This window comes from Enoplosus armatus, chromosome 21, assembly GCF_043641665.1.
Source record: "Enoplosus armatus isolate fEnoArm2 chromosome 21, fEnoArm2.hap1, whole genome shotgun sequence".
Classification (NCBI taxonomy): Eukaryota; Metazoa; Chordata; class Actinopteri; order Centrarchiformes; family Enoplosidae; genus Enoplosus; species Enoplosus armatus.
In genome coordinates this window covers 7256303-7279901 of record NC_092200.1, presented here as the reverse complement: position 1 = coordinate 7279901, position 23599 = coordinate 7256303, and the positions used below count along the sequence as shown (strand labels likewise).

The following is a 23599-nucleotide window of genomic DNA, read 5'->3' as shown; positions in this document are numbered from 1 at the left end:
CACTGTCAGTAACATAACATACAGCCTACCGTTATGACTAAGACAGTAAAAGGTACAGAAAAGCAACAGAAACTTTGACTTTGATCGCTCCTCAACCCTCACTTACCCCTTCCCCATGGGTCTTTCTATAAATTACACTATACTGGCAGGATATTTCCTAACAGTGCATTGCAAAGTAAATAAGGAAACAAAATTTAAAATGTATGTCATGGTTCTCGCTGCTTTGAGTGCCTCATTCCTCGCCTCGAGCTTTACCTGGCAACAGAGTTCCACAGATAAAATCTCTATTTAAGAGTGATTCCACTGAAGAATAGAAGAGTGTGCGTGCCACTTAACAACATCCTTTTAGCAGCTGATAGTCGCAGCTGTATTTGAGTAGGGTCAATATTCTGCAGTATCATTCAAAAGCATACAGTCTTTACTTAAAGTGTTTCAGATACACGTTTGGTTATTTGTTCCCAAAAACGTCTAACTAGCGGACACCCCCACATTACCACGTGAGCTTGAGCTAGCTTTGACATAAAAATCAGGTCCAACTTGGCTTTTAAACCACTGCAAAGTTCCAGTTTAGCTTGCTCTTAACTGCAGCTAAGCTAATCAGATGCTAAGTGACGCAGCAGCAGCCCCCATTTGAGCTGTTTCATCTCTTTCCTCTTTCTGCTGTTAGGTTGTCCATAGGTTCCTGATAATATGTCACCAAAAAGACATGATTTTTTTACTACAATACAGTATATTTGTCTCCTCTACCATTAAAACCGTGGAGATGTGGATGGAAATAAAGTATTCCTCGAAGCATTTGAACAGTTTTAAAGCTTCTCTGCAGTGAAGTTTCAAAGCCCCCCTCCCTCCACCTCTGTACAAGCAGGTGACCCATGTGAGGTGCATACTGATAAAGTCCCACAGACTGACTGGAGAGACAGATCAGCATGGCAGCAGGGCAGTTACAGGCTATGAAAAAAAAGAGAGAAAGCACCCAGGGTGAACAATAGCAGGCGAGGAGATACAATGGAGTCCCACATTGTGCATTCTGCTTCTCTGCCTTCAGTCATGTACTGATGGATTGAACCATACAAGCTATTCCTTTAAGGCCCGGCTAAGTGGCGAGGCTTTTCTTCCGAATAGTGTAGGAGGGATGTGGGAGGTTTCTCTGACTTTAGCTTAGGCTGAAGAAATCAATAAGTGAATTTCCCAATTAAATGACCAGCCAAGCAATGCAGAGTCAAAAAGGAGATATGGCAATCTCGCCTGGATAATTTCATTGTGACATTGCACTGCGGGAAGAATTGAAAACCATCTGTGTTGAAATTCAGCCAATGTGTCAGCAGACTAACATTTTAAACAAATAGAGTTTATTATGATGGCAGTTAAAGTCCTGAGAAACTGCATAAAAGTCTGAGTGCTGGAGCAGGATTGGAGAAAGCCTTCATGTTCCCTGCCGGCGCTGCTGCCTGCCAGAGCAGTTTGGGCCGCGACACTGAAAGGAATTGGCCAATAGGGTCGTAAAACAAAACACAGCCGCAGAGGTCAACTTCATCACAGGACTGGAGAAAAGTTAAGCTCTGGATCGGCTATATAGTCTGTGAGATTCAGCGTGGTTGGCCACAGGATTACTCCCCCCAGCATAATCTAGGATCATGTATAATAGCTGCATGTTTACTGTGGACTGTCTATCTCCATAACGCTTTCTGGCAGTGGTGCAATGTGACTGTAGCATATTCAGTTCAGGGATAAAATAATGAATGCATAAGCCATCATTTGTGGTAATGTGCTCGAGAAGTTTGTTGTTCATTTGGTCCAAGAGTAATTTTGTAACACTACAGTTTCTTGAAGCCCTTTTTATTATGTGTTACTCCTATCAACATATTGTAAAGTGTATGGAAGCCCATTTCTACCAGGAAAAGAAAAAAGAACAGATGAAAAGTTAGGAATGATACAAAATGTTGACTTACATAGTCAAGATTGTGAAAGAATAGTCAAAATTTCAACTTATCTCATAATTTTGATTTAGTAAATAACATAATTTTTCAGACACGATATCGTTGTGTAGTATCGTGACTGTCTCCTGGAAGGCATTCGTAGTTGTCCTCATGAAAAATGACAGCTAGTGGGATTTAGTTTTGCAGGTATTTAGTCATAAACCAAAGATGAATTAAAATGTTGATCTGATGATGTAAGTATTAGTAAATATCATAATTTGAACTTTCTGTCACAATTTTGAATTTTTTGAAAATTTCAACATACCAACACATAACTTTGACTTAATATCTCATAATTAATTTGTAACTTTTTCCTCAAATTGTTTTTCTTTCCTAGCAAAAAATTGGCTTCCATGTAGTTCATTTACACATACAGTATATGCACCTGTTAGAAGTGCTGTTCCTGCTTGACTCCTCATTAATCAACGACTTCAGTGTTTAATATTGTAATATTTGTTAGGAGGATGTGATTTTTCTTTCTTCTCGTTCTAATATTTAATAAAGGTCATATGCAAATATATATATTCTACCACATTTACATTCTTCTTTAGATCTCTATTTTAGATTTCTACTCAGAAATGACAAGTGAATGTCCCACAAAGTAGAGCTGATATAGCACACGGGCACCTTTTGTATTTTCTATCCACATTTTCCTTCTGATCGAAATTCCTTTGTTGTTTTTAAGATGAGAACAGTCCCTTCTCTGATCCTCCTCTTGCCTCTATCTTTCTGACCGAGGTCATCTGTCTGTTTTTTTTCCCTCACAGAGAGTTAATCTGTCCTTCGATTTCCCTTTTTACGGACATTTCCTGCGTGAAATCACCGTGGCGACTGGTGGTAAGTGAACACTGTTCTTGGACTCTGTTCTCTCAATAGCAGTTATTAATGTTGTTTTTTGATATACTGTATGTGCTTGGCATATTAGACAGTACACAGATAGTTTTTATTGCTGTTAGGGGGGAATGTGGTAAGATGTATAAAACGAGTCTGGAGTACAGAGGCCTTTATGAAATGGAGAAGAAAAAGAGAGTCTGCATGTGTGTCTGGTGCTTGTTGTACCTGGGAGTGTGGCATGGCTACTGTACAAAGAGAACTCACTCCTGAGTACAGAAAAGAACCAAACAATGAGTTATTTCTTTGTATGTTGTCTCTGGGAAATTACATCAGAAGATTCAGGGTTGAAAAGGCTCGTCTGGCACTAACCACAGTACAAAACCACCAACAACACTCTGCCAGCCAAGCAGTCAGCCTGATACGAGACCATTTACAGCTCTCACCTCCGCGGGATAGTCTGCTAGACTGGGGGATTAAAAAAAAACAAACCACTCAGCACCACCAACGCCACACCAGACTTAACTGGAAGAGAAACCAGACCAATGGGTTTGGACTGGAAACAGGAGTCCCTCTGCCAACTGGCCTAGCACACCCTGATAGACATGGATAAGGAGGTGGGGGTATCAGGAGATGTGTATGTGTGGGTTGGACACGTGACACAGCAGACGTGTTTGCCAGAGTGTGCAAAGCAATTTTCCACTTGAGTCTTGACGGCGAAACCACAACACCCCAACCTGCTATTATCACATCAAAGACTAGAGCCCTGCTCCTACCCAACTATTTCAGAGATGCTGTGTTGCGTTTAGCTGCCACTGGAATAATAAAGAAATAGTCTGTCGTGTCTCTTATCATCATTATCATCACACTGTATCATTTTCACACTTGATCCTCCATCGCTGGGCAAAGTTGAGTTGGTGTGGAGGAATGGACGGGCTCAGACGCCATACTAGCACAGAGGAGATAACAAGAATTAGCATTCCTCCAGACAGAGATGGAGGGAAACCGATGAGGAGGAGGAGGAGGAGGAGGAGGCGGCTATCTTCCCCTCACAGGCCTCTAGAGCTTTGTCTCCAGAACGCCCTCCTCATATCCCTCCATTTCAGGGCCTATCAGTCAGCTCGTCCTCCTCTCCCCGCTGTACCATCTTTTCTCTTCAGCTGTCACTGCTGTCAGCAAGTCACTGTTTTCACTTTTCTTTTTTGCAACCTGCACTGAAGCTTTGCAGGAAAAGATCATGTCAGCAGAGTTACAATTTAATTTAGTTTTGCAGAGTTACAGTTACTTTCCAAACAGTGTAGCCGCCAGTTCTCAAACACATTAACGATGTGGGCAACAAGACGGGGTTGGCATGCAGCCTTGTCAAAATAATAAATTGAGTTACACTGCAAAAAGTGTCCATCGTAAGAAGTCATTTTGTCTGTTATTGAGTCCTAAATGGTTTACTTACTTATATTAAGTGAAAGAGTCCGCCACTGTGGTGAAATTATTAACTTGTTTCAAATACACGTCAACTTGCTGCGAGAATTTTCCACAAATATGTGAAAATACCTCAAAACAAGATAAAAAATGAGACACATTACTGCACAAATTTCAAGAAAAATGATTTCCATGACTTCTTGAAACAAGTTGATCTGTATTAGAGACAATTTAGTTATCGTCTTTTCAGATGTTAAAGGTTTAAAGGCTCAATTCTAACAAAAATAAAAAATATTTCATTTTAAAATTGCGGCTGGTTTATTCGACCCGTTTAGAACTGATATTCTCGAGTTTAAAAACGTACACAAACATTACAAAGTCACTTAAGTAGACTACAGCGCCTTGGATAACAATGAAAAAGGAGACAGAACACATTAAAATATGTCTGTGTTAGTGTGTGTGGACGGCTCGACATGTAGAGACTGTGAATATCAGTGATGATACATGATCTGACCACCACCAGCTGTGTCAACGGATATCCAGCTGTGGCATGCCGGTTAACTGGGCCAGCTGTCACACTTTACAACCAGAATGCAAACACGGATTCAGAAAACATGCGGACACTTTTATCAAATCATAGGCATTATATTTCGTTATCCAGCTAATTTGTGATCACAAGCATTTATATGTTGAGAACCAAATTCATAACATGTGTGAGGAAAGTGAAGTGAAATCCACGACCCAGAGATCATGCGTCAGTCCAAGGTTCCTCTTAAAGAGCTGCAAGATATAAATCTGAAGGATCATATGATATTAACAAGATAGGAAACTTTTCTGATGTACAAATTATGTACATTTTCAGATTTCAGAGATTTCTAAATAACTTTTTTTGTTTTTTGTGCTAATGAAACTTGAATTTTTTGTCCAGTCATGGTGGCGATCACAGCCAATTTTTAAGTATTCCAAAGTTGTGAAACATAAAACACATTACGTTGTGTCTGTGCCAGGGGATTTTTCCTTGGTGAGACAGTATTGTCTTGTATCAATCAGCAACAAAAAAAACAAAAAAAGCAGACATTTCATTTAGATAAAAACCTCGTAGCTTCATATTTGAAAGACAAGAGACTAAATAAAATGTGTGTGTGTGTGTGTGTGCGTGTGTGTGTGTGTGTGTGTGTGTGCGTGCGGGTGATTCAGTCCTGGCTCAGAACAGCTGTGATAAACAGAAAATATCTTGTAAATTAAACACAGCTCAGCACGGACGAACAAAGACTTTGTCTAAACACAATGTCCAATAAAGTGAAGCTTTAGTCTAGTAGGGACTGCTAATTCCCGCTCATGTTTTTCTTGGACATACACAACCCGGCACTTTTGAATAGCAGCACATATAAACACAACTTGGAAAGAATTATCCGACTCCGTCCCACCTTCCTGAAACCTCTTTCTCAACCTCAAACCATTCCACCTCCTCCTGTCTTTCTCCTCTCTCATTGTAGATGTGTTGTTCCCCAGGTAGCCCTCCTCCCTCCTCCTCCTCCCCTGTCCAGTCTCCCTCTGCTGTAAGTGACGGCCATAATGCATGAATTGCTTCTCTATTGAGCGCCCCCGCGGCTCTCGCCTCTTTAGTGTATTGAGAGGCTGTCTGATTTTCTTTAGACTGTCAAATAAGTGGTATTGTGTTTTCAGGAGATTGCTGGTAGAGAGCACAGGGAGCACCAGAAATTACCCCCAGACACAGGGCTTTGTGTGTTGTGTGTGTGTGTGTGTGTGTGTGTGGGTTTGGCTCGGGGGGGGGGGGGGGGGTTCTAAGCTTTCTAGAGGTTTAAAGTGAAAGGAGAAATAGTGAAGCATAACAAAGCAAAGCCAAAGAAAGAGATAAAAACGTGCTTGAGTTGAATGTTGGGTAAATACAACATGAGATGGAATGTATGGTGGCTGATTTGAAGGAGGTCATTTGTTTCGATGATCAGATAAAGGATGTGAAAGTGCCGGCGCAGCAACATACACCCATGAAGTCACCACCGCTGACTGAGCCTACAGCCCTTTAGCATTATGTGTATGTTTACCTTCATTTTAGCAGGTAGACTAAACAACCCTGCCTCTTTATTTTCTATCCTCTTCACATTCATATACCATGACATAACACTGAATGGAGGCTCTTATCTGCTGTGCTGTTTTCAAAAACACAATACTGTATTTATGCAGTGCCAGCTAGTGCTACTTGTGTAAAGATTACTAGCCTACTTAGGTATTTAAAGCAATATTTTGAAAATTTGGGAAATAGGCTTATTTGCTTTCTTTGCTGAGAATTAGATGAGAAGATTGATACCACTCTCATGTCTGTACGGTAAATATGAAAGCTACAGCCAGTTAGCTTAGCTTAGCATAAAGAGTAGAAACGGGGAAACAGCTAGCCTGGCTCTGGTGAAAGATCTGCTTACCAGCACCTCTAACTAACTCACTAATTAACGCGTTGTATCTTTTTTGTTTAATCCACACAAAATCGGCTAGTTGTGGTTTCTGCAAAAGTATTGTGAGCAGTAACTTCCTGAAAACTTGTCGCCAAGCAACCAGTGGAGACTTTAGGCAGGAGTCTGATTCATAACCCCTTAAAACATCCCTGTTAAACAAAATATTTATATATATATATATATATATATATATATGTATATGTGTGTGTGTGTGTGTGTGTGTGTGTGTGTGTGTGTGTGTGTGTGTATGTGTGTGTGTGTGTGCATGTTTGATAGGAATAAAACAAACCGTAACCATGGCAACTCCTCCTATTGATCCATAAAGGACCCAATCTTTTCTCTCTCTCGCTCCTCTTCCTCCAGGTGAAGTTCTGTACAGTCATACTTCACACAACTAAATAAAGTCACATCTTCACTCCCACCCCTCCCCTGCTCTCCTCCCTGTGTGTGCTGACAGTGCTCTATACAGAGGTAATTGTGAGCAGGGAGGTCTTTAGGGAAAGATTGATTCCCCCCATGATATGCTCTGCTCCTGGTTTTCAAAGTGATAGATGTGTTTTTATAGCCCGCCTACTGTATGAGAAGACATATGGTGACATGGAATGGGGGTTTATGGGCTTGGCCTCAGTGAGACTTTTCCCAAAAATCCTCTTTTCTTTCCGAGCAGGGCTTTTTTCCCCCCTGCATGCCTCAGGCAGCTACTTTATATACAGTAGTGTATTTCTGTTGAACCTCTGCAACAAAGCAAAGAGATCCCATCATAAGAGAATGATTTCTGACTTTGGGTTGTTTGATGATTTCATTGTGTTATTCAGTACATAATTACATTAAAAAAATGTCCTTCCTAAAGAGCAAATGAGGTGAAGGACTTTTTCATACGACAGTTATGATTACGTACACTAAATTAAACTAAACTGGCAAACGTTTACACTTGTACGAATTGAGCAAATTAGATATAACATTTAATTAGTGAGGTTTAGAGGCACTTTGTTACCTTTTGATGGAGTCAGGCTAGCCATTTCCCCCCGTTTCTAGTCTTTGTGCTAAGCTAAGCTAACGGGCTGTAGCTTCATATTTAGCGTACAGACCTGAGAATGGTATTAATCTTCTCTAAGATTGTATCTAGCTCTCTGTAAGAAAGCAAATAAGTGCATTTCCCCAAATGTTGAACTATTTCTTTAATAATGCATACATGCTTACACATTTCCAAAACTTCCTACTCTCAGATTTTAATACTGATCCTGAAAAGACATATTTTTAGTAGCTGCAGTATCATGTATCTGTAGCTACACTAGAAGGTAACGACCAGTCTTAAATGTTTGAACAACCCCGTCTGTCATCGTCAAAATCCTGCATTTTCACAACGTTCAACAAGACAAAAGTGGCAACATCAAGGAAAAAATAGATGCCCCCTTTCCTATTGCAAGACTCATTTTGAGTCATTTATTAAAAAAAACATGTCTACTTTTTTCAAGACACTGTCACTGTGTGTGTCTTATTAACACCTCTTCAAAGGCAGATTATATTGGACGCATGTGATTGTTTCACCCAAATGTTTTCCCTTTGTTCTGCGTAAGACATGATTTTAAGGGTACATGTTGAGGTTTGTTTTGGATATCTTTGCAGTTCAGGCAAAGCCAGAGTGAATAAATCTGTTTGTTGAATAAATCTTGAAGTAGCAGCTGACTTTGCTAAACTTTGTTGTCAGTAGGGAAATTAAGATGCTGTTTGATTCTGTTGTCATCAGTGCATATTCTTCATGCAAAGACTGTTCCCTCGTGATGAATAGTGGGCGTTTTCCTCCATTTGTGGAGTCCATTAATAACCATGTTTACAGGCTGCTAAATGATGCAGCTCTAGTTTGTGTTGACTGAGCACGTCCCTCTCTGTGGAGAGATCTATTTGTGCCTTGTTGAACGGAGGAATACATTGGAAAAGTTAGCATAATCCCTTTTTGTTGTCATGGTCCCTTCATTAGCGTCCGTGATTGATGGTGTAGATTAAAAACACACACGGGAGGACGGAAAGGAAAACACCGGGAGAGCAAAAGGAAGAATCAGCCAGGCTCATAACCCTGTGATGATATATAAGTGCTCACTCAGCATATCTTCCTTTAAAGCCCCTCAGATTTGCCCTTCTGTTTTTGATGAAAGATAATAGCTACTAATTAATCGCCATTGCTAGCTGAAGCAGCCTGCAGCATGAGGCCAGAGACAGCGAGAGAAGTGATGGCTGTGGGTTAATGAGGAGCTTTTAACTTTGGACTGGAGGGCAGACATGTTGTCTTCCTGAAAGATACTGTATCTGATAACAGCTTTACAGAGGGAGGAAAGGTAGGAGTGGAGGGAGAGGAGATTGATGTTTGTTTTTATGAGTTGCTAAAGGGTAAATCCACCTTTAAACACTTAATCAAAGACGGCACAACACTGTAAGTGATACTTTGAACACTGTGAGAGTAACTCAGAGTGCTAAAAGTTATATGTTGTGTCTTTTCTCTTTTTCTTCCAGGGTTCATCTACACAGGTGACGTGGTCCACCGGATGCTAACAGCTACGCAGTACATCGCTCCTTTAATGGCAAACTTTGACCCCAGTGTCTCCAGAAACTCTACTGTCATCTACTTTGACAACGGTAACAGCAGTTCGCTCCTAATGTCTTATTTCTGCTTGAAAGTGTAGCAGTTATACGCGATATCCTGCTTGAGGCACAAACTGGCACTTCAGTCATTTATTCTGGTGCCAACAGAATGAAATCAGGTCTCCCACAGAGCAACTCTGTGATAACAAGAAAAAAAACAGTTTTTGTCAGGTATTTAATTTGCTGGAAACAACCAAAACAGACATTTCAGTTTTATCAACAAAAATTTCAACAATTCCTCAAGTAATTTTACAGAAAATGTATTTTATCACGATATGTGTCAGTGTCGCCATATCAAATTTGTATCCATATGGCCCAACCCAAAGTTGTTATTATGATATTATTGAAATGAATCACTTAATTTGTTATTACTGAAGCTGTAAGAGCCATCTTCAGAGAGGTATTTACAAAATAGCAGTTCTTCATCGTTAAATGATTTTTATTAAACTCTCCATGACCTCCGTAACATCCCCTTAAATTCCACTTAATTCACTTTAAACTTAATTGATGCCCTTCCTCGCTCTCTGTACTTTCCTTCTGTGATGGTTGTTATCCATCATGTCAGTCACTGCCGTCTAATCCCTCTGCAGCAGAGTGACTGACCAACTGTGTGCCCTTCTGCAGCGGAGCTCATCAGACTTGAACCAAACTGGCAGCCGATCGATTCTCGGCCCGCCTGCTCCTCAACACACTGTCCATCGGTCAATGTCCTGCCAATACAGCAGAGGAACTGTATGCTCTGTCGTGTTGTGGTAGAATCGCTGCTTCTCTCCAGCAGACTGTACGCAGTTTGACGATGCGCTCGCAGCAGAAACGTATTGTTTGTTCTCGACACACGAACAGGATTGTGGGAGTCGTGTGAAGCTTCGTTGTTAGTTTTCACAAAAACGTTTTGCTTCTTTTTGTTAATTAGAATCTGCTAAATAAAGAATACATGTGATTGGTTAAGACATGAGTTCTGTGAAACTATCCTGAAGTTTGATAGCGCACAATTATAGAGGAGTGAAGTGCTTCAGCACCCGACAGACTGTGAATTTGACTGTTGTCGCCAGGGGGACCATAGTGACAGCACTACAGTGGTAAAAATACCTCTTACAGCCTCCATAACAAGTTTGACACTTAGATATTTAAACACAACTGTAGAACTCTTCAATTCATAGTGCCAGGCAAGCATTTATTAATCCATTACTCATGGATTCAGTCTTAAAGGAGCTGCAACACTGTCATCTGATCCTGTTAACATTTCGTCTTTAGTATATTAAGAAGTACGACGTTTTAGCCCCAGTGTGCTGTTCATCAGGCCCAGAGGAATCAAATATCCACTCAAGCCTTAGGAGGTGGTTTGAGGCACACTCTAGATATCAAAAAGGTGTAAATGCATCTCTCTCTCCGAGATGGATAAACGGATTTTATCCGGATACACGACATTTGAAATGACAGGTGTAAATGGGGCCTCACACTATCATGGCTGACTGGGACACTTGAATAGAACAAAGCCATCTTTAATGTTATTAGTAACACCTGAGCTTTTATTACTAAGTCAAAATGTCTGCTGTGAAAAAAGCCTATAGGGCATCAGAAATCAGTATTTTACACAAGCATTACAGTCGTTCAAAGTACTTTAAATGTAACAACGTTAACTGTAAAATAGACTGCTCAGGACAAAATGAAAACTGCTGTCTAAACCACACTAATAGGGCTGGATTTGATTTGTTTGTTTTGAGTTCATACAGCATGTTAAGCTTGTAAGTGAAATGAGAAACAACGCCAGTGTGTACTCCCTCCACGCCTCCTCACCCACTTTTAGCCAGGAAGCCCCAGATAGCACAGCAGCCTCCCCTCCTGAACTCAATGCATTTTAAGCAGACTTATATTAGGCTTAACTTGTGCTGACTGAGTAAGCACGCTGTGCTATAGAAGCAATTTAGTGCTCTGGTCCTCTCTCTGATATTCACCACCTTCTCCCAAACTCTTTCCTCTTTAGTGCAGCACACAGCAACTCGTCAATACTCACTTTTTTTTCTTATTTCCCATCCAAACACTCAAAATAGTGTCAGAGAGCCCTGGATTAGCTGCCTTTGACTCTACGGGTGTCAAGTTGCAATAATATTAGTCACTAGTGAAAGTTCAGACCTAACCTGTCTCCCTTTTTAACATATGCAACATCCATATTTAGTGTCAGAGGCCCTCTATACACAACACATGTAATTTATAACGGGGTTTCCTGTACAAACTGTCAGCAGAGAAGCTAAATCTCATCTTTCCATCCATCTTTGGATGGAAGAGCTCTGGCTCAGTGACGTAAAAATTGATTAGTTGTGTTAACAAACCTTTATTGCCCTGGCGCACAGCCAAATGACTAGCTCAGAGGGGGGAATGGCTTTCACGTCAATAGGTTCTCCAAAGTCCACAGTCAATCAAAATAGTGTTAAAAGTAATGTGAGGCCGCTGTCTGGAGGGTAGAGCTGAAGGCCGCATGAGTCTGGTGCCGATTTAGTACGCACCCAAATTAAGGCAACAGCTAATGATGAGTCTTTGTGGTCAAGCATGATTCAAAGTTATAGTATGTGGCTTTTGAGCTACAGTAAGTTACACACGTACTTATTTATGAATTGATTCCTTAATTTATCCATACACTCAGTTATTCAGTCTGCCTTTAGAGGTCTTTAAGATGCCTGGCAGCGTTTATACATGAAAAACTGAACCAGGATCAGTCCAACACTTTGTGTACTGCGCATCCATATTTTATCTTGTAGCTCTGGTGGTGTCTGAACATGCAGATACATTCAGGGCTACAACTAACTAACTTATTGTAAACAGCTTTGTTGACAGGAAGATCTGGGTTATTTGGTGTAACCAGGTCATTTTTTATAGAAAGACAAGAAGTTTTTCATATCAAATTTTTCAAAGCTGTAAGCACCATAGATTAAATTCCTTTCACTAACATTATATAGAGGTGGTGGCAGAAAGGTCAGAGACCGATATCTCAAAACCTGAGCAAATCAAATCAAAACTACAGTATATGTGCATCACTAGATACCACTAGTTATTTAGGTGAACTCGCTCTTTAAGTTAGTGTGAGTGTTGCCCTTCTGCTTTACTTTATTGCTGTTGGTGACTGCTCTCAGCCAGTGTAGTTGGAAATATTGTCCTGTACCGTAAGAGGAAGTCATTTACGGCACTGTCATTCGCTCTTGCACAGCATGAAAAACTCTCACTGTTGTCGGAGCGACATAATCCATCACAGTAACCACCACGCCTTGATTTGGTTTTGTCTAAAGTTTCCGTTTTATTGCTGCTTCATCCTCCTCCAGTGGAGTGTTTTCATATCGGTGCTCACACTACTTCAGTGTCAATCACCTCACACCCACAGGGCGGAATGAAGTCTCTGCCAGGAAATAAAAGCCCTCAAAAACATATCGCCTTACAAACATGATTGTTACATTGATGTCTTCTTAATCACAGACTTCTGCCTGGTCAGCGGTTCATTTCACGCTAGATCTGAGACAGTAGACACTGTGTTTCAAAATCAGTGAAAAACAAGTCAGTGTTAGAAAATAAAAAGTGTGAGTAGTAGCCATTGATGACGCCTGTATTTTCATTTAACCTGTGATTCTGTGTCATCCTACATGGTGTAATGAACAGTGTGTATTTTCACTGTTTTTCATATAGGTACCTCTCTGGTGGTGCAATGGGACCATGTCCACCTGCAGGACCACTACAACCTGGGAAGCTTCACCTTCCAGGCAACACTACACAACACCGGCAGGATTGTTTTTGCATACAAAGAGGTCAGAGCTCTCGTTTATCAAACCAGTTGTCATATTTTATCTCCAATATCTGTGATTTACTAAGTGTATTTCTGTCTTTTAAACTCTGTGTGACACCATTTATCTTGGTGAATGAATGATGTTATTATTATTATTGTGCATACAACTATGCCCAGCCTACATGGGCTTAAAAGACACCACAAGTGAATAAAAGCCAGATCCAGAGGGCTGGGTGTACAGTTTCAAAGTACAAAAAAGTTAAAAAAAAAGAAAGAAAACAGGCTTGATTCATTGTTTACAGCAAAAATTCATAAACCACTGACAAAAACATTTACTATAATACTGGCGAAATCAGAGTAAATACTAATTAAATAGGCCATCTTGCCTTCTTTTCCAGGATTTTGAGACAAATTTAGCAAACTTGAACACATCAAAATTAAAACAACCCTACACTGGAATATCTCAGGGTTTGGACGAGACATTTCATGTAAAATCATCATGGTATGTACAGAACACAAGAAAATGGGACTCACTTTCAATTTCTCCCAAATCCCACAGCTCACACTGTTTCTGTTTCTAATTCTGGCCGACCTTTAAAAATCTCTTAGTCATGTCTAACGCTTACTGCAGCTCTTTCCTTTTCAGCTGAGAAAAAAAGATGCCGCATGTCTGTGTGTTTTCACTCTGGGCATTACACAGAAAAGTGACGCCAACATGGCTGAGAAAATAATGAGTTTAATGATGGCTGCTCCTTAAGAAAACATCACTTAAGACCCTCGTACTGTTTCCATGTGCTTGATGTGGTTGTAACATTATGTGAAATGATGTTACAGGTTTTGGATCATACATTTTATATTAGATGTCCCAATTTAAAAAATGCGAAGATAAACAACTTAATTGAGCAGAGAAAGAAATGGTAATGAAAAATATTATCCAACAGAGACTGCTGTAAGACTGTGAAATTGCAATAACTAAGTAATGATCTATGATAATTGCATTGGTTATAACAGCAGGGCGGCTTCTTTTATGACTGAGGCCTCTTTTGTAATTTGTTATGTTCACACATTAGAGGAGCTGATCTGAAAGCTGCTAGGTTTTTTCTAATAAGTACTTCATTACACTGCTATGGTTGGTCTGAAACAAGCAACCTGACCATTACATGTAATCTGAGTTTTTAAGTCATCCTTGATGATTACAAGGCTTGTTTAGAACAGTATTTATGTATAGTTAAATTTATTTCTTGTGGCGTTGTATAAAATAAAAATACCAGATTTAAAATTGAACTTGGACCATAAATGTCAAGGCATAATGCCTCAGCAGATTCGTATGGGAGAAAGTCATAAATTGGTTGTATTGTCAGTGCTGTCAGGCTGCTGTGACCTGCTTCTATTTTCCAGCTTGTCCCAGACAGATCGTCGTGGTTCTGGTAATTGATTTTCCCCTCTTCTATTTCAGATCCCTGTTGAGGTGTCACAGATCAGCTCTGTCAATCACCCGGTGAAGGTGGGCCTGTCTGATGCCTTTGTGGTGGTCCACAAGATCCAACAGATACCCAGTGAGTCTCACACACCTTTTTAGCTTACATTTGCTCACTTGTACACAGACAGGAATTCTGAATTCATCAAAAGGCCAGAAACCAGAAAAGACTTTCATGATTTAACCATGTATCTAAACCCTTTCCCTCAACAGCGATTGTCCAGTCATAGCAACTGTAACTAGGCAAACCTCTGTGTTGCTTTGTGTTTTTGTAGTAAACATCCAAACAGCATTATGGATAGGAACTAATAACATTTTAATTACATTTTTACCCTTCAGTCCAAGTGCAATGCTGCTCCTCATTTACATGTCTTACATTAGCTAACATTAGCTGATAAAACCTGCAAGTGACATTCGACATTTCAGCCGACAAAATGACTAGAATGACGAAAAATTGCTTTTGTTTACTTTTGTGTGAAAGCAAAGACACATTGTTTGAAAAATTACTACGAATCTCGAGTGGTAAACCTGTCACTGTTGTCACGGTAAACTGCATTCTAGAATGGAAAGCTTGACGGGCGTAGCAACAGTAACTAACTACTAACTAAACAAACCTTGGGGTTATCTAGCAAACCACGTATTTGAGTGGAACCATTGTAATCAAGGGTAGATCAGCTGGTAGAGCGCGTACCACGTATCAAGGCTGGGTTCTTACCACAGTGGCCCGGATTCGAATCTGGCCCAGGCCCATGTTGGTGGATAAGGGGTTTGAGTGCGTTGTTTCATTAGCTTTTTATTTACCCTTTAAACTGTGTCTCATAGCTCTGAGTTCAGCCTCGTCTGTTTTGCTGTAGCTCCAACTGTCGCCACCTCTTCCCCAACACTGTTCCACCTCTCTCAGGCAGCAGAGCAGCGGGCACAGCTCCAGATCTGCCTCTCCCATTTGCTTTTGAGTTACAGCAATTTAGGCCCATTAATTTTAAAGCAAATTCGAGCAAAGGGGAGACACTTCAAACCTTTTCATCCACAGTCAGACTCTCTCTCTCCCTCTTGCTCTCTCTCTCATGGGCTCTGATTTAAAGTCTGCCACAATAATGAGTTATCAAATATGATTTATTCAGTAATTTAAACTCTGTTTTGATTGCGTGTGTGAAACTTGGATAGCATTTATTTCAAAGTTAATAACTTATAACTTAAAAGCCAGTGCATGGGAAGGTTTTTTTTCGTCCTTCACTTGGCATCTTTATGTTGAGTAGGATGGGGAGGCAATTACAGCTAAATATGTCGTGAGAATGTTTTTTGTAAGTTTGGCTCAAGAAGAATACAACTCCAGAAAAACACCAGATCCTTAGAGTGGAAGGATTTTCTGACATGGACTTTGTTTCCTGTCTCATCTGAAGGCTTCTCCAACAAAACCACTTTCTTGAAGGTTGTAGTTGGCACTGAGAGATTTCTATATTGAACCTGTTAGTGCAGTCCTCTTCATAAACCAAGCTGTCTTTGATGCCTCTGACACAGCATGATGAAACCAGTGTGCGGCTTGCTTATGGAGTGATGAAATCTTGAATGGAAGCAGATTGAGGCCGAGGTATTGTGTTGAACATGAACGGTGTCTTTGAGGAATATGCGTTCTCTTCTTTTTGTTAGATCAGTTTTTCTGTTCTGATAATCCATCTGAAACGGCCCAAACTGACTTCCTTCAGATGCAAACAACTAAATGTCTTTCCCTCATTTACATATATATCGCATTAAATCCAAATCGTGTGTCATTTGAAACATTGCTTAATAATTGACCGTTCAATAGGCCCCACCTTTGTCAGTTACTGTTGCTACGAGTGTCAAAGTGTTCCATTCTAGAAGGCAGGTTGCCATGACAACAGCGGCAGGTTTACCACTCGAAATTCTTCGCATTTCTTTAAACAAGTCTTTGATTTCACGCAGAAGTTAACAAAAGCAGCTTCTTATTTTTTCTAGTCTTTGATTTTGTCAGCTGAAATGTTGAATATCACTAGAACGTTTTATCAGCTAATGTTAGCTAATTAACGCTAACTCTGTGAGTTAGTTGATAATTATGCCTGATAATGGTGGCAGAGTTACGATCGAAATTCTGAGCAATGTTTTAAATAATGGGTCCTTCATTTCAAACAAAGGCAGACAAAAGCAAGCTTCTCATTTTAGCCAGTTTTACAGAGAACCCTGTCTCAAATATGTTATTCTAACGTGACCTCATTTGACTGCTTAGCTTGCATACTTGTTCATATTTTCAAACACTATATTTTCACTTTTAACGTTAAAGGACAAAAGGCTGTTTGGATGAGGACTAACTGCTGTGTTTGGCAAACGTAACGTTATCTCAGGTAACGTTGGCTGGGGTTTCTGGAGTTTTAAGTTCCCAACTGATGTTAGAGCAGACAAACACACAGTTAATCCATCCTAGTGACGGTTGCTAAATTATGATTGGACAATTGCTGCTCAGGGGAGGGGTTTTTACTGATAGTCACGGCCTTCAGTCGCTGCAAACAAAATCAAACTCTTGCAATAGCTGAAACGAACAAGGTTTCCTTGCTGGGCAACGAGTAGGTGATATTTGCAAAGAGCACAGGTTCATGTCCGTGTCTGGAGGAAAAGGGCAGTATTTGCATTCCTGCACCTGTCAGTCCAAAGGGCTTGATGTGCCCCATGAGCTGTATGGCAAGACCCTGTGGAGACAGCAAAGGATGCAACATCGAACAGATCGCAGGTTCTTATAGTAATAGTCCTTATTATTGATGCAAATAACAGATAATGGTGCTATTCACAGATAGATAGGGACTAACCTTTAGGAAAATCAAGAATCAGCAGTTTTTATGGAGAAGTGGGATGCCATAGTAGCTCATTCCTCCATAGGTATTCAGTTCCTCTTTGTAGGATGGTTACTGTTAATGTATGACCTCAAGTCCCCATTTGTTCTTGCACTGCATATACAGACAGACTTAAAAGACAGCTGTATAGAAATGTTATTATTTATCTAGAAAAATGAAGGTTCAGCTTTGTAACTCTGTTGATCTGCTCATTTTTAGGGCGATCATGTTGTTGAAAGATAAATATTTTTACATATGTTTCATGTATCAAGGCAGTCATGCCAGATTAATACATGGCTTCTGATAATTGGTATGTTCTGAGAAAGAGAAATGTTAAGCCTTAACCTTACCAGAGGAAAAAAACATAGAGGGGGAGCCATGACCGCTGCTGGCTGCACCATGAAGAAGTGTTCCAACTCAGTTAATTGTCTCTGCAGCCAATTACTACATGGCAACCAAGGCAACTAGGGGGACATTTTTAAACCACCGTAGCTTTGCCCCGGATTAAAAGCTCAAATAAAACATTTTACACTGCCTCCAGGCAGAGCAGGCCAACAGCCCATCCAGTAAAAGAGAGAGATGAGAGAGGAGATTTGTGGGTGTCCTGTGGCAAGGGTGTGTAATTAACAGGTCACGTACAAGCACATGTGAAGACACAGGCTTTAATATACTTTCCCAATGCTAGATTATTATCAGTCACAGTGAGTTATTCTTTTCATATCTTCTTGCCTGTGCCTGGATTAATAGTCTTGATTCCCAGCAGGAAGATGTGCCAAGACTGAAGCTTTTAATTATATAAAGTATACGGTCGTCATTCTATGCTTTTATTTTTAGGTTTTTCACAGCTGATCTTGAGAAGAAACGCTGTTGTTTAATGTATTGGAGATATCAATGAGCCAAGAGTGTAATCATGAAGTTAAAGAGCACATTGTAATAATTTGTGTAACAGTACAAACAGCCAGAGTGCTGTCTGATGAGCGGAGAGTGCAAGCCTGCCGTTTCACCATCGATCTTTAACTCAGCAATAGGAGGCTGCCTGGTATTATGTAAACACATTTTTTCATTATGTTTATAGCTTAAGAGAACGATACTATGTGCAGTTGTATTATCTTTTATGGATGGGATTTGAATTTGATGACACACTTCTGCAAATCTGCCTGTGTTTGGTAGTATCAGTGGAAGGTACCTAAATACTCATTAGACGTTGTTTATGTTGTGGCTGAGACCAGGTTATAATTGATCTGATTTGCGGCTTCCTTCCACCTAGAAACCAGAGGCCAGTGAGGCTACACGGTCTGCCCACACATCAGCAGCCTCAGGCTGGGGAGCTGACCTTCCTCTGGCCCCCACAGTTTCATTAGGCACCTGATAATCCCTTTGCTAGAGGCAAGAGGAAGTCAGGCACCAGGGGAGGAGAGCAGGGGGAAAGGAAGGGCGGCCTTACGCTCAGGTTAGATCGAGCTGGCTCACATTTGCTGCTTTGATCAGTTGTCCTGTGTGTAATCACACCAAACAGGTCTGCCGAGAAACAACATCCTATCACATGAGAAGAACAACACTGTAGCCGGCCCCCAGACCAGAAATCACCCAACCAAGCAAAACAAGTAACCTTGAATAGTGTTAAATGAGTAGCTTAACATTATGGGGTAAACACTTATTTGCTTTCTTGTCCTTAAACCTGCATTAACTGATTTTTCGGAAACAAGGTATGAACACAGCACTGACGTATTATCATCTTTTAAGTTGATATGGCCGGAGCTTCATATTTAACATGAGGACACATGAGAGTGTATCAGTCTTCTCATTGACCACACTCTCAAACTGTTTCAGCATATTACAATATTATATGATGAATGAAACTCAAGTCACTGCTTGCCGTATATGTTACACAGCCATAGCTTGGTGTGTTGACAATTTTGTAGCTCATTGGTCAAGCAAACACAAGTGCTATGGGAAATGTCATGTACTGAGTAATGCCACGATGTATGTTGCAGTGCATCTCAGAGATTTATTGTACAGTTTCATTCCTAAAACGCCTGCATAGAAAGTCTCATAACAGTCCAATTAGGGTTTAGATTAACCACTATATTAACAGCCCCAAGGAGTTATTATCAGATCTGTTCAGATACAACGCACGAAAAGAGCCTTTTTGACTTTAACAAAGGATGTAATTTATTCTCCTCTATTTCCAATTCCACTGATGGCCATGAAGATGCATGGCCAGCAAAAGCAAACAGCCTATTTTACACTGACCCATATGAGTTATAAGGGCCAGAATGCAATGAGAGTCAATGATGTATCTAATCAATTGCTCCATCTTAGCCCGGCTGGTGACTTGCTGTTACAGATGACTGGGAAGGCAGCCTTTCAACAGGGTCTGATTGATATCAGCTCCCAGGGGAAATTGCTACTGTCCATTGCCAAGTCATGGGGCTGACACTTGGGCACAAAGAGAGGGGAGAAATAAAGTGCTGTGGTAGCATCCCACATGACCTGATTCTGCCTCCCACTCTCTTTCCTCTTTCTTCAGGGACCATATGTCCCAGTTTTTATCTCTGGCTGGAAGATTTGTGATGGCTTTGGTTCGTTTTCTCACTCCGTGTCCTCTCTCTCCAAAATATAGATGTGAGACGGAGGACAATCTACGAGTACCACCGCGTGGAGCTGACGAAGACAAGGATCACCAATTCTACAGCCGTGGAAATGATGCCTTTACCCAGTAAGAAGAATTTATTGTAATAGCTATCGGCTCAGTCAGTGTAGGCGCCTGGTGTTATTATATGGATTCCTGTATATATATGTATACATATATATACATATATATGGCGTGTAGACCTTTTCCTTGGCTGTATTGTCCATTAGGCTATTGATTATGTAAATTATGTGAGATTTGACCTGTTTTGACCTTTCTCCTCTCCAGCCTGCCTCCAGTTCACCAGCTGTAGCGCCTGCATCTCCTCACAGATCAACTTCAACTGTAGCTGGTGCCATCGGCTCAACAGGTTGGACTCTTGAACACTTTCACTCTCAGAAGATTCACCTGTAACTCCTTTTGCTCCTCTCCTCCCAACACATTCTCACTGAGGCTGCCATGTCATTATCGACTAATCTACAGATTATTTTTTCGATTAATCTGTTAATCATTTAGTCTATGACACTGTTTGCCAGAAACCAATGTGACGCCTTCAAATCGCGTGTTTTGTCTGACAAATAGTGCAATAACGAAATATATTCAGTTTACAAATATATAAAACTTGAAAAATTACTGAAACGATGAATCGATTATCAAAATAGTTGCCGATGATTTCCCTGTCGATCGACTAATTGATTCAGCTCTAATTCTCACACATAATCTACATAATCTACGCACAATTGCATTTTTAAAGAGATTAGATTCAGTTGTTCTAAGACGTAAGACTTTCATGTTAAAATACCAATTGTTCTTACTTGTCTTACTAGTTGGATGTTTTAAATTCTTTTTGCAATTTGTGTCTTCTTTGTTTAGTAGAACAATCTGGAAAATAACTTTGCTATTATGGATAACACGTGGTATTTTGGTGAATCCAGCAGTTCCCATTTGTTTATCAAGATTCTAACTTTTACCTTTGGATCAGTAATTCCCAAACACATGATGAACGTTTATGGATAATACACCACAGGTTCAGGGCTAACACTGAACAAGAGTTTGATTTAGTAAATAATGACGCATTACAACTGCTGAAATGAGTGAGTTACAGCTATAGTAGCACATTTTGTTGTCTGTAGAATATTTTAAACACTTTGATATTAGAATAACTTCATTTAGTTAAGGTTAAATTTCTGTTATAATGGTTATAACTTATGTCTTGTTGACAGTATGATGATGAAATATTTAATAAGTATGAATTTCCATTGAAAGCTGTCTACAGAATCCTGCTCAGTGAATGGGAATGTATTTCTACCATACAGACGAGACAGCAGCTCATTTTAACATTCATTCAACTCACACCTGTTCTGCCAACCTCTGCTCCGTGTTTTATCTTATCCTTCCCGTCTCCCCCGCACTTCAAACAGAGGTAAATATTTGAGAAGCTAAAAGAAGTGTTAGTGTTCCTCCCCAGCATTTTCTGACAGCTGAAATGTGAGCTGAGGTTGTGTTTTGCTGGATGGAGTTAAAAAGACGAAGCGAAGAGAAATAAATTATGGAGAGATAGTAGAGTTGTGTTATCATCCATAGACTGAAAGTTAAGTTTCAGTTTAAGATGTTTACTGTCCTGATAAATGTGTCGCCTGAATGTGTTGAAAATGGAGGTTGTCGGCGTTTATTCAGTCTGACTTGGGGCAGCCACCATCTCTTCTTGTTTGTATGCTGCTGCACTTTGAATGCCTTATGCATCAAATATTAATCTGCCACTCTTTTATTTTGGACTCATCATTTATTCTGTGAGTAATGTGGTTGACTGGAGAAATGTGCAACACTTCTGCTCCGTCCGTTGAGATTTGTTATTTAGGACTTACATGGGGGTTTTGAATTTGACTTTCCCTCCGCTCTGCATCCCAAATTCTCCTCCCTTTGACAGAGACAAACTAATTTACAGTGCAGCATTATGAAGAAGTGTTTTTCTTCTCAGCAATTTATGGACGCCGCGTAGAGATACTGTATGCCTGCAGCAGTGATCTCATTAAGCTGTATTTTAATTGGCTTTCTAACTGTGTTAATATCTGACTGTTCAGCCTTACTCTGCCCTTTGTACCCTTCAGCCACTTCCTTTGAAAAAAGGCAAACATGCTTTAAACACGCGCTAATTAAAAACCGTGACGGCCTTGTTGGCTCCGGGGTTAATGAAAGGCGCTGACATTTTAAGAGAACAACTCCAATAAACTTCTCTCACGGTGAAGTGCTGGGAAGGTGAGAGCGCAGCGCCTCTCTCATGCTAAGTTCTGAACTAAATCAGTGTGCTGTGGCTGTAGTGTGCAAGTTAATAAAGCATGACAGAAGTCCCAGTGGACCGTAAGTGCCTGTGTAGCCGAACATTGATGTGTTAAGAGGGATTGCAGGGATTTGTTTACCTAAAAAACACAGCCGGTGAGCACCACAAATGCAGCTTGTTGAAATGTAATGGCTGTTAAGGAGACAAATATTGAGTTTTAATTTGTCTTAGTCTCCCAGGAAATTGTTATTGCATACTTTTATGTTGAGAAATGGCGTAATCACAGGCTCACTGAGCTGTCGTTGCACTGCTAAACAATCAGGGATGGAAGACTCATTCAGTTTCCTAACTTCAGTAAATCTAGTAATGCAACAATGTAAAAATACTCTGTTACTTGTTAAAGTCCTGCATTGAAGTAAAAGTACAGTATTAACAGTAAAGGTAACAAAAGTGAAAGTACTAAATATGCAGAAGTGTAACATATATTCTAAGATTATAATACTGTCGGACTGTTTATTATTCTGTATTCTGTATTCTGAAACACAGACAAATAAAACGTTGTGGCACTAGAATTATGAAAAACTTGATTTTAGAAAATGTTTGAGTTGGTATTGAAACAGGTTGAAATATACCTACTACATTTTATGCGAAAATAAACTTTTAACAACTCAATTCCAGGCTAAAATGACTTCATAAGGCTTAGGGTTGATTTTGGTTGCTGTGGTAACAGCAATTGAGGTTTAGTTCCAGGTTTAGTTCCACAGAAAACAGTCTTTTAGAATAAAACTACAGAACAGAATAGCAACTGGTGTGTCTGTTTACAGTGCAGCGAAACAAACTCATGTTGTTTTAATAAAGAAGTCAGTCAATAATAATTACGACCATAATCTGATTTCAGCTCACAGTGCGAGTAGGTTTCTACTCGAACAGCAGGACACAATAAAAAGTATTTCACTAATTGAATACTTCTAATGTGAAGCGGCCGCAGTAACTTAATACAGCTCTGATAAAGCTGTAGGAGAGGGAACAATGGACAGTGAGGCTGACATCAGTGTGATTAAAATTGCGCTGGATTACATACATGAATCATTTTCCTCTGAATCAGATGATGGCGGACTCTGCCACTAACAATGAAAACTACTGTATAGAGAGGCAATTACAGAATGTAACTACATTCAGTGGCTTTTTCTGAAAAAATGCAGACCATAAATAGTGTGAAAAACAGGGTTTGAGTTCATGAAAATCTTAAGGTTTATAACTTTAAGTACA

General features: G+C 40.1%; 1 protein-coding gene across 1 annotated transcript in view; it reads left to right on the top strand.

Moving 5' to 3' along the window:
* plxdc2b (plexin domain containing 2b) overlaps nucleotides 1–23599 on the top strand; it is a 78230-nt gene that overhangs the window by 41199 nt on the left and 13432 nt on the right. Inside the window, exons 4-9 of the mRNA XM_070928258.1 lie at nucleotides 2744–2813; nucleotides 9206–9328; nucleotides 13007–13125; nucleotides 14560–14659; nucleotides 20044–20139; nucleotides 20341–20422. Coding sequence (XP_070784359.1) covers nucleotides 2744–2813; nucleotides 9206–9328; nucleotides 13007–13125; nucleotides 14560–14659; nucleotides 20044–20139; nucleotides 20341–20422 — 590 coding nt within the window. The remainder of the gene's footprint in view (nucleotides 1–2743; nucleotides 2814–9205; nucleotides 9329–13006; nucleotides 13126–14559; nucleotides 14660–20043; nucleotides 20140–20340; nucleotides 20423–23599) is intronic.